This window comes from Haplochromis burtoni, unplaced genomic scaffold, assembly GCF_018398535.1.
Source record: "Haplochromis burtoni strain Fernald_Lab_line unplaced genomic scaffold, NCSU_Asbu1 Contig_615, whole genome shotgun sequence".
In the NCBI taxonomy this organism is placed as follows: domain Eukaryota; kingdom Metazoa; phylum Chordata; class Actinopteri; order Cichliformes; family Cichlidae; genus Haplochromis; species Haplochromis burtoni.
In genome coordinates this window covers 127,947-140,080 of record NW_024582976.1, presented here as the reverse complement: position 1 = coordinate 140,080, position 12,134 = coordinate 127,947, and the positions used below count along the sequence as shown (strand labels likewise).

The 12,134-nt window shown below is 39.8% G+C and overlaps 1 protein-coding gene across 4 annotated transcripts in view; it reads right to left on the bottom strand.

Annotated features, from left to right (window-relative positions):
* Positions 1–12,134, bottom strand: part of zc3h18 (zinc finger CCCH-type containing 18) — a 41,103-nt gene that overhangs the window by 14,063 nt on the left and 14,906 nt on the right. For 3 of the 4 annotated variants that reach the window (XM_042214822.1, XM_042214824.1, XM_042214825.1), the window contains exons 7-10: positions 5,951–6,133; positions 4,515–4,640; positions 4,240–4,332; positions 1,396–1,662 (exon numbers count right to left, since the gene is read on the bottom strand). In XM_042214822.1, the coding sequence (XP_042070756.1) occupies positions 1,396–1,662; positions 4,240–4,332; positions 4,515–4,640; positions 5,951–6,133 (669 nt within the window). The remainder of the gene's footprint in view (positions 1–1,395; positions 1,663–4,239; positions 4,333–4,514; positions 4,641–5,950; positions 6,134–12,134) is intronic. The other variant, XM_042214823.1, reaches the window with a different exon arrangement.

The window sequence follows — 12,134 nt, the reverse complement described above, 5'->3', positions numbered from 1 at the left end:
ACACACACACACACACGAAAACAGCCTTGCACACACAGACTGTTCTTCCCTGCCCTTTTACTCTTCTTCCGCTTTGGCTGATGTTGCTCTCTCACACACTCTCATAAACAAACACAAACATAAGCGTACAAAAGAGAGGTTTTTCCTCAAACTATGCACCCACTCACTCGCCCACGTGTGAGCTCTATGGTCTTCCCCCAAAGTGGAATACATCTGCATTATCACTTACATTACAAAAATATGCAAATAAGAACACAGTTCTCCTTACTGCAAATGAAACTTTTAAACAACGCCGTTCACTGTTTGTGCACTTCCTTGAAAACGTGAGCAAAATAAACATGGTGGGCCAACATGCTGCCATCCACCTACACACACATGGAGAACATCCAAAATGTTTTATGCTCACTTGAGAATTTAGCAGGAGCCACACATTTAAGTAAGTAACAGAATGACAAATCTAAGTACCATAAGAGTTCTGGAAGGGCCTGAGGATTAATAACTAAGACTAAGAACTAAGAGTTCTTTTTTGTTGAACTGTTGCAGTCAGACTTCACTTAACATACAATTTCTTCTTCTTTTGACTAACATCTTTAGGGGCTGTCACAGTACATCATCTGCTTCTGTCTCTCTCTTTGTTCTGTGTGAAATAAAGAATAATATGGGCTACTCTTGTTTATGTTTGTGCTTTTGCTGGTCATTTCCTTTTGCACCCCCCAAAAAAGAAAAAAAGAGAGTAAAACAACAGACTTCAGAAAAAAAAAATTGAAATACCTGGAACAGAGTATTAGCTCTTTGGTTTTTGTTTTTTCTTTGCCTTTCTTCCTTGTCATAGTGAACTCTGTCACATTTTTTCCTGTTCAAGCCAACTTTTCATCTAATCATCATTTAACCTAACACAACTGAGACTGCTCTGTTAGCTTCATGAAGGATATGTTATGTGTGTCACAACTGAACCATCCTTTCCCAATTCCCAAAGAAAAGTATAGCAACACAGATTCCAAGCTGTGTTTAAATTTTAACATTAACAGATTAATGCAGTCCTCTTATTTTATGCTGATTCATTGACATTGCATTGCCTCATAAAGGTCTTGCATCTAGTTAAATGCCAAACCAAATTAGGTGTGCAGACAACTTTTCCTGATTCTTGAAATAGCTTAAATTCCTTTTTCAATGTCATCTTTTTTATTTATTTATTCATTCTAAATAAGAAGCAAAATCCACAACAGGCCCTCCATGGGTTTGTATCCAGGAGCCTCTTGCTACAAAACAACACTAGTAACTTCTCCTAAAGCCAATAATCTTGTAATAGATCATGTCAAATGTATAAGTGTATAACCATTTTTGTGAATTTCTGTGTCCTGTAAAACAAAACAAGCTTTAAGATGAGATGCTTACCTTCGAGGAGGATGCTGCTGTCGCTCCTTCCGCCTGCCTTCCCTCAAGTTGACAGGTTTTCCAGGTTCCCTGGGTGGCAGGGGTTTGACTGCTCCACCAGCTCCTGCACCTCCAGCATCTCGTGGATTGTTAGGAGGCTTTCCTCCATCTGGCAAGGGTTTGGATGGTCTGGACTGCAGTCCGGAAGGCATAGAAGGGCTGGAAGCTTTTTTCATGGGAGGCCTGTCCCTGCGAGGAGGGGGCATGGCATCCTGCTTCAGTGGTATGCTAGGGAAGGAAAAGGGATCTTATAGGTATACAGACAGTAATGGCAGGCATGTGATAATAGCTAGTAGTGGTGCAACGGATGAAAAATCTCACGGTTCGGATTGGATAACAGTTTTAAGTCACAGATCGGATCAATTTCGGATCAGCAAAAATAGAAAAAAAAGACAAAAATTCGACTTGCCATTTATTTATTTAAGTATTTTTTGCTTATTAAAAAACATTCAACTGAAGACTCATTCCACGCACTTATATAAAAACAAATTAAGGTGCAATATGGACATTATGGACCATGCTGGGCAGCCTCTGCATCCTCTGCACACAGCCATAAAGTCTGTTTAGGGAAAGGTTGCTTCTCCCAAAGTCAAGAACCAGCAGACTTAAAAAGTCCTTTGTCCCACAGGCCATCAAACTGTCTAACTCCTCGCTGGAGGGGAGAGGGAGGGGAAACGGGGACAAAGGAGGGGGGAAAAAGTAGCTGTAGTGCCTTTTCACTGTGCAATAGTTTTTGTTAATATCCAACGGTGTAATACACTCACAATACTTGAAATGTGCCGTTCCCTTGTATTCTTATTCCTATTTATTGTATTTATCCCTTTTGTGTTCTCTGTATTTATATATGTGTATATATGGTATATTTCTGCTCACATTCTGCAACTTCTGTCGGTGCTGTGCTACTGGAAACTGAATTTCCCAGAGGAAACCACCCGAGGGATAAATAAAGTTTCATTTAATCTAATGTAATCTATAGGGCAGTACAGGGCTTGTACCTAGCACTCCGCTGTGATATAACGAGCGGTCACGGTCACGTGGCTTTCCGTTGCCCTGGAGGTCCACCCATTTGTAGTTAGAGCAACAGAAGATGCCTGGGACAGTTCAGCCATAACTTTAAACTTCTCCTGCTCATACCTGCTTGGAACGATCTTGTCGCTGAAGTGGACGCGCAACGAGATATCATAGCGTGGCTCAAGCACGTTCATCAGTTTAAACCCCTTGTTTTGCACAACGGAATACGGCCTCCCGTCTGCAGCTAAACACCCCAATAGCCCGGTCGGATTGGCCAGCAAAGGGCTGCTTAAATGCCGCAAACTCCTGTACTCCGCTACTTGGACCGCTAGCGCTGACCATAACTACCGCTCAACAGACTGACCATGCGCACCACACACATACTTTTTTTTTCTTTTTCGAATCTTCGGATCACGTGCATGCCGAACCGTGGACTGGGATCGGTTCGGAATTCGGATCAATCGTGATCCGTTGCACCACTAGTAGCTAGCATGCAACTATCCAATCGAATCGAATCCAACTTTCTGTATAATCCACTTTAAAACAGCCAGCACAGGACCAAAGCTCTGTACAGTAAATAAGTTGAGAACAGTAGATAAAATGAAACAAAAAAACCCAAAACTAAATAAAACAACTAAAAGAAAAATAAACTAAGAAAAACAACATCTCACAAGGTGTCAAAGGCCAGGGTGAAGAGACGGGTTTTCAGAAGTGATTTTAAAAACAGGCAGAGAAGAGGCCTGTATAGAAGCAGTTTGGGAACTGCTACAGCAAAAGCAGAGTCTCTGAGTTTACGCTCAGTCCTGGGTACATTCAGGAACAGTTAATCAGCTAACCTGAGAGAGCGCGTGGGTGTATAAGTCAGTAGCAGCTCAGAGAGATAAGATGGGGCTAGGCCATGGAGGGCTTTAAAATAATTTTAAAATGAATCCTAAAAGGAATGGGCAGCCAGTGAAGTGAAGCTAAAATAGGGGAAATGTGCTCAGACTTTAAAGTGCCAGTTAAAAGACGAGCTGCAGCATTTTGCACCCTCCGTAGATGAGTAATGGATGAAGCACTGACCCCTATATAAAGTCTGTTACAGTAATCCAGCCGAGTGGTAACAAAGTTGTGAATAACTGTCTCAAAGTGCTGCCGTGAAAGATTTGGTTTTATTTTAGCCAACTGCCTGAGCTGAAAGACGCACGATTTTATGACTGCCTTAATCTAACTGTTAAGCTTAAAGTTCAGAGTCCACTTTGACCCCGAGCTTTGTCTCATTATACTGGGTCAAGGAATCTAAAGACACATTGGAGGTCTCAGTGGGGCTACCAAAAAGCATAATCTTAGTGTTTTTGTCATTGAATTTTAAAGTTACAAGACACCCAAGCTTTAATGTCATCAAGACACTGAAGTCATGGCTGTATAGAATGTGTGCCTTTTTTCTTTACATAGATCTGACAGGCATCAGCATAAAAGTGAAAAGCAACGGTGTATTTGCTCAGTATAAAACCAAGACGGAGCACATACAAAGAAAAGAGGAGGGGGCCTAGAACTGAGCCCTGTGGGTCACCACAGAAGAGAGAAGCAGAGGAGGACACATGGTTACAGAGACTGACACAAAAAGTCTGCTCCAACAGTAGGACCTGAACCACTCCAGTGCTGTGCCTCTAACGCCCACTGCATTGCACAGCATAGGAATGCAACCTTGCAGCTACCGATCAACAAGAAGCCCTTCAAGTGCAAACCTCCGCCAAAGCAGCTCACTCTCTGCTCAGGATTTACATTGAAACTTTTAAAATTTTTAATATTTACCCTTTGGCTACAACAGGCTGAAGGTCTGCTTTGTTCTTAGCGTTCCTCAGTGCTGCTGGACTTGGTGAGGGAGATGTGGAGAAAGACTGAGACCTATAAATTAGATCAGATCAGATCACTCAAATGCACAAAACAATGCGATTCATAGTCAGTTGCTTGTTTTCAATTTTAGAAATTCTCGAGTGGCTTGACATATCTTAGCAGAATGTGTCAAAAAATGGTGTTGGAGAGGAGAAACACATTAAAAACACAAACACACTATAAGATTTATGTACCTAGAGTGGCTGCCGCTGAAGGAGCTGCGTTGGGACGAGTGGCTGGAGTAGGAGCTGAATGAGGAAGAACGGCTGCGGGAACGGGACGATCCGGAGCCTGTATATGATGAAGAGCGGGACGAGGACCTGAAATGCACATGGAATAAACCCAATTAAAATTCTGAATGGGCTACTGAAGAATTATCAAGCAATTCCTTTCTACCTTCTACACTAAAACAAAAAGTAACCAGAACAGGACGAAGGTTGTTTTTGGCTCTCAGTGCACTCCATTTGTGTAACTTCCCCCCTGAGGGTACTGAGGGGTGAAAGTACGAGACGCAAATGACCATTCCTGCAGTTAATGGGTCGCTTCTCTGCAGCTGTGACCTCCCTGACATCTCAGTCGTGGGGCTCTCCGGCCTTGGAGGAGCCCGACAACTCTCGCTGCAGGAGTACCTCTCGGGGCAGTATCATCCAGGGTGACACTGACCACAGATGCATCCCTGTCAGGTTGGGGTGCAACTATGATGGGCAGAGCATTGAATGGCATTTGGTCACAGAGACAGGCTCTGAATCACATAAATGTGCTGGAGCTCCGCGCGGTGCTCCTAGCCTTACGGCATTTTCTGCCATATCTCAGGGGACGACATGTTTTTGTGAAAACAGACAACTCCACTGTAGTTGCTTATATCAACCGCCAGGGCGGTACCTGTTCCCGGCAGCTACACAGGTTAGCCAGGGAAATAATTGTGTGGAGCAGCACACGGCTCCTCTCCCTTCGAGCAACTCACATGTCAGGAATTCTGAACGGGGGGGCGGACCTCCTGTCCAGAGGAAATCCACTGTTCGGAGAATGGAAGCTTCACCCACAGGTGGTGGAGCAGATTTGGCAGAGATACGGCCGGACTGCCGTAGATCTCTTCGAAGAGATCTACGGCAGATAATCCCTTTCCAGCGTTCAGTGGTGGAGCTGTTGTGTTTTCTTCAGGACTTGCTGGACAAAAGGAGAGCTTTTTCTACCATAAAGGTCTATTTGGCAGCTATTTCAGCCTGCCACGTGGGGTTTGGAGATAAACCTGCTGGTCAGCACCCTCTTATATGTTGCTTCATGAGGGAGGCACGTCAAACGCTCCAAGTCACTAGACCACTGGTCCCTTTATGGGATCTGTCAGTCGTTTTAGATGCCCTCTTTAGATGCCCACCCCTTTGAGCCTATCGGGGCAGTGGGGTTGAAGTTTCTCTCTCTTAAAACCGCTCTGCTGTTGACTGTAACCACAGCCAAGCGAGTTAGTGAATTAAAGGCTCTGTCTATTCACCCCTCTTGTCTACAGCTGACCCCGTGACTCACTAAAGCGTGTCTAAGGCCTAACCCAGCCTTTGTCCCTAAGGTGTTGGAAACTGGATAACACCTTTCATTATTAGGCTCCATGTTAAGCCTAATATGGAGAAGTCCCTACCTAGAGGAGTTGGACACAGAGATTGAAGAGCCTGATGGTCGATGATGCCGGCGGCCCCGTGGGGGCGAGCCCGGTGCCGGACGTCTCCTGGGGGATTTGGACCGTCGCCATGGGTCCTTCCACTCATCTGGTCGTCTCATGATTGGAACAACCTCCTTCTTTGATGGGGGCTCAATCGGCCTGCTGACAAAATTGAAAAGTTGAAATCCAATTGAATTTTTTTATATATATACCTTATATAACTATAATCTTAATGAAAAAGAAAAGTTTTAAGCCAAATCTTGCAAGTAGGGACTGTGTCTGTCTCCCAAATCCAAAATGAAGGTCGTTCTACAGAAGAGCTGCCCTGAAAGCTAAGGGCTCTGCCTTAGGAACTACAAGTAAGCCTGCAGTCTGACAGTGAAGTGCTCTGGTTGGGGTGAGGTATTTAAAATAAGATGCGGCCTGATTATTCAAAACCTTGTATGTGAGGAGAAGAATTTTAAAAAAGATTCTGGAATTAACAGAAAACCAACGAATAAAAGCAAGTATGCGAGAAATAGGATCTCTCTTTCTAGTCCCTGCAGCATTTTGGATCAACTAAAGGCTTTCAAAGAGCCGAAAATTAATAAATTACAATAGTTGAGCATGGAAGTACTACATGCATGAAGGCATTCAGGGGGTCGCGTGACCAAGACAACAGCTTAATAGAGAAGCTCTGGGAACCATGGTCTACATTTTTAAAAACAACCCTTACAAACTGTCAATCTCTCTGTATAAGGACACAGTGTGTCAAAAACCTACAGCAGCTAGGCGTCCCACAAAGGGAAATGCCAGTGTTTAAAACAGGTTCTGTGTTCAGTGTGTGCGAGTGCTTGAATGTATGATGTATGTGTAAATTTGTGGTTTTTGTTTGTTTTGTTGGGGGGTTTTTTGTGCACAATCTAAAAGACACCAGGATAATATAATAACAACAACATATGGCGAGGACCAAACAGGAAAGTTTCATTGTTAATATAATGAGCTGGAATGTCAGCGCAAAGAGAAAACTAAATGAAACAAGTATTCAATAGAATACAAGACTTTAAATCTAAGATGATCTTAAATGCAATAAATGCATCTGACCACATCAGACATAAAATTGCTGACTAAATGTTTATTTCACATTTGTCTTAAAAGTTAGGCTAGAGGGGTTGCCATCCCTATACACTAGTCAATGTAACTCCGCATGGGAGTTATATTGTCATTCAAGTTAATATCCTCTCACAAAAATAAATTATATGTCTATCTGTGTGTAGCCCCATTGATGACAACCCGTTTTTTTGAGAGAATATTTTTAACTGTCTGCTTTAGAAGGAATCTACACTGTAGGAAGGGACTTTAACTTTACTCAGTAATGGACAGATCCACCCAGACTGACAAAACATGCAAAAAGAAAGAAAGAAAGTGCCATTCATGCGCTATTTTTTTAAAAATATCCAAAGAGTTACAATCCCAAGTCAAAAAATGCTTCTATATTAGATGTAGTATTGTGATTAGTGATCATGCTGCAATCTCTATGCAAGTTCAATGAGATGGAGACTGCAAACAATTTTGTTAACGGATCAAATTTTTGGTGAATTTGTAGAAAGATGCATAGACAAATACTATGAAAGAAATGAATCTGAAAACAAAGCAAGTATTATGTGGAAGGCTTTTAAAGCCCATTCTTATCCTTAGTCAGCTGTCAATGTTGCCCACTCTGGTTCCTGGAAGACAATAAACATTGGTTGCTGTTTCTTTCTATCTACTTTATTTTTATTTTTTGAGAGAAACCATTCATAAAAGCCAGACTAAACAAATCCTTTTTTCGCTTCTTATCTGCTAACCTGTTGTGCATCAGACATGTAATAATGGCTGAATAAAGCGTAAAATATACCGTTACTGTTTTGACAAGTCATTAATGTGACCTGCACATTATTGTGTGTATGCTGTATTTATTCAAAGCATGAGATGTAGAGGTTTAATCTAAACGTTCCAATTAGTAGGGAACATGCTCTAACTCCTGAGTCACAGCTCTTATGAAAACATTTAGTCAAGAAATTGATATGGACATGAGAATTATATTAGGAATTAAAAAGCTAATAATTATAAAAAAAATAGTGAAAAGAATAACATGTCATAAATTCAATATTTATCATCTCCCATTATGTTCTTGTTAAAACGCACATTTGTGTTTTTGTTTAGCTTATCTGTGTACGCAATTTAGTTAAAAAGTGTATACATAACGTCTTATTTTATAGTGTAACCTTCATGTGTTTTATCTAAAGCACACTCTGTGGATTTACATGCTAATTATATTGACAGGATTCTTTCACTGTCTTTTTAAAGATTCACTAGCTTAGCTTGTAGCCAACTCGCAAGCAGCATGGCCTCTTCACCTGTCCTTGCTGCACTTTCCTGCTCAGTGTGCCAAATATCCTGAGCAGCCAGAAAAACTGGAGAGCTGGGTGACGGTAGGGATGAAGTACCGTCCTAAACAGAAGCCTAAAGTACACCACCAACCTCTTCATGTGTCTGAGGGAAATTGAAAACAGCTGGCTATGGGGTAAATGTAAAATCTGTAAAATTATAATTCACATTGACAATAATGACACCCGGTAATTTGAATCGGACACCAAAATTGATATTGAATGGCTGAGTAACTATATCAGTTAAAGTCTAACGACCTTGGAAAGAAAAAGCGTCTGGACGTCTGTTTCTTGAAGATGCTTCACCTCTCATCCAAGAAGCTTCTTCAGTTCTAAGAGCAACTGGTGGAGAGTCCCAGATTTTTAAGCCCTATTGAGAGTGTCCTGGACCCCCTATTGATCCTCTGCCTAATTCCACGAGCCAAGGTGCGAAAACGGATGCCTTGATGATGACATTTTATTACAGCAATTCGAGGATGCTGAAGGTATTACAGGTACTGCACTGCTGTGGTTTGTATCATATCTATCTAATAGACTCCAATGGGTTCATGTAAATGGAGAGTCCTCTTCACAAACTAAGGTTAATTATGGAGTTCCACAGGGTTCTGTGGTAGGAACAATTCTATTTACATTATACATGCTTCCCATAAGCCCCTTTTTGGTTTTCCCTGATGATGATGAAAAAGAAACATTTTGATCCAACACCTTCAAGGCCCTTTGGACCTCCATGTCATCCAGAGAAGAAAAGCTGAAGGGTTAAACCGCAGATTCAGTTTAAATGGCTGCAGAGAGAGCATGCTGCTCATTAAGCGTTATAAATCTAAAAGAAAAATTCAAATAGATACCCTGAAGAAAGAAAATGTTCATTACAGCAGTTAATACAGCTAACATTAAAATGTTCGTGGCAGTTTAACATTTCGATAACTGTTCAATACTGACATGTGAAGTTATTTCAGTGGAAGCACAAAGACACCGCAGATGATACTTATTTGCAACAGTATCAGTAGCTAGTCAAGTTAATTTTTAATATCAATTAGTGTCTGAGAATTTAGTTTTTCACGGCCCTAGTTTAGCAGAGAGTTATCTGTTTCACATTCACTTTTTAATTATCATTTTAAATTGTTTTACTCTGACTCTGAAATATTTATTATTACCAGATTTATTAACTGATTTGTTGACTAAGCATTGGGAATGATAACTGGTACACTTAGACTTACTGCAACTTAAATTTATCAACTAATTTTTTTCTTCTCTTCAGTTTTACTACTGTAATTTGAATACTGTGATAAAGCAACAGTTAGGATATGAGCATGCTTTCCTACATTAGTCACTGAGGTCATAAAACAAGCTCTGCTAGAGTGAGATAAAAAGCTGCTAAATGCGTTCAGACATTCAGGTGCAATGAGCTAACTTCCTCCTCATAAATGACCGAAAGAAAGTGGAAAAATGTCAATGGTACATCATAAAGTATTTTTAAAAATGTACAAAAGGTCACGCTTGATGAATGACGGATGAACAATGTCCTAGAATAACAATTTTGTCCTTGTATTTTTAGAACTAGTACTTAATACCTAAGAACATTGTCAAAGCTGATTGATTAAGTTGAAAGAGCAGAACTAAAAATCAAAATCGGCTTATTAACAGCAAAGAGCACAACTCAAAATCATTTCCCAAAACAGACCTGGGAATTTTTTCCCTTCTTTAGATTAAAACGGGTATGATGCAAACAACACTTCAATCATCACTCGATGGAGCTCAAAAATTTCTCCATTATGACATAAAGATGATCATTTTCCACCAAACAAAACAGAGGAACCCACTGTTTTCACACAACAATATTGATGTATGATATTAGTATTTATTATTCCCTAGCTTACATATCCCTATTTCCCACATTGTTTTGGACAAAGGTATTAAAAAGGTAAAATGACTAACTGTTATCGTTTGTGTAGCCCATTTTACTATTATGTCAGAATCAGAAAAATATTTGCCAATAAACCAAACTTTGTATCAAATGAAAATTTTTACTCTAAAAAATTTATATCAATCCATAAGTAAATAAGTCAAGTATCAACTGTCAAAATATGTCATTTAATTTTGTTTTACATTATGTGTCTCTTAAATAGAGTTAAACACCTCTAATATATTTATATTTACATATACAAGTTTTCATGCGTCGATAAAAAAGATCTTCCATGATGACATCCCTTGACTAGCACAAGACAGCTACAATATTTAAATACATAAAGGATTTTCCCTATGTTAGTTTAGTTTTGTTTAAACACTGCGAAGGTTCCAGTGATCTTCTTCAAGTGTGTATCATGTAAATATTTGTTGGAGGAAATGAATACTAGTGGATATTCCCACTAAAGGGGAAACAGTATGCTGGCATATAGAACTCCTTAAAAATGCTCACAGGAAGCCTTTTGTGATTCATTATTATACTATATGTGTACCCTGCAAACAGTTTGAAGCAGTTACCTAAAATTACATTGGATAAAAATAAAAAAATAATGACTGCAGGTTCTTTGCACTTGCAAGTAAACAAAAGGTACACATCGCCTAGGGAACGAGAAATTCCACTGTGATGTGATGCAAGAGCAATGAAGTCATGTTACGAGATTACAACTCACAAATCTAAAAATAGAACTACAACAAAACACAAGTTATTTTTATCTCAAAATTCTTATCGACTTAATGTTTCCCGTGAGAAAGGATCGAAAAAAGGAAGTTGGGCAATTAAAGCCAGGAAGCCCATGGTGTACACCAAAGGTTATGGGATATTTCCAGAACTTTATAAGTGTAATTAATCAGATCTAAAAAGTCTTCTGGAAAGCACAAGCCAGATTAGATTTCCATTTTCATTAATTAATTTGATTCTACGTCTATTTACTTACACATTACTTATTGCTTATTACTACTCCCAAATTTCCCCTTGTGGGACAATTAAAGGATTATTCTAATTACTTGTACATCTGTGATCTTTTTAAATTTGTACTTGTAATTTGTACTACTCTTTTGTAATTTTCATGTTTGCATGTTAACTCATTCACTGCCATTGACGTCTATAGCCATCAATTGCAGTGAATGAGTCAATGGGTTTAACTCATTCACTGCCAGCGTGAATGAGTTAAAAGGCACAAGGCAATAATCTCACTCAAAGTCATGGCATTAAGAATGGGAGTTGTAGAACACGTTTTTGTCTATTGTTTTTACAAGAATGGTTTGCCTTTATCCGGTTTATCCAGATGAGTAACCTCAGACTTAAGAATTAAGATGGTTAACAAAAAGAGGCAACTAGACCTGCCTTTTTATTAAAACAGTTGCTGTTACAGAATAGATAGTACAAATATGCTTGGCAAAAGAGCTAAAAGGCTAGTTCTGTGGTTTTAGTTATGGTATGGTTTGTCTGTTAACTTATTATTAACTGTCTTTATATGCGAGGAATAGTTTTGCGTTAAATCTATGGTCTGGCAACCCTAAGTTGAATTAGTGAAGGAGATACAAGAAAAGAAAGAAAGAAATAAAAGTCCCATGATTTACTCGTTTTCTCAACCATGATAAAGTGAAAGCAGCTCTTTGAACATGTTGATGTTGTTGAGATTCCAGGACAGAGAAAGGTCATCATTATTGCTTTTGAGGCTGATGAGGAGACTTTCATAATTTCAAAACTAGAGACTATCAGTGGGGAAAAACAAAACACACACACACACACACACACACACACACACACACACACACACACACACACACAC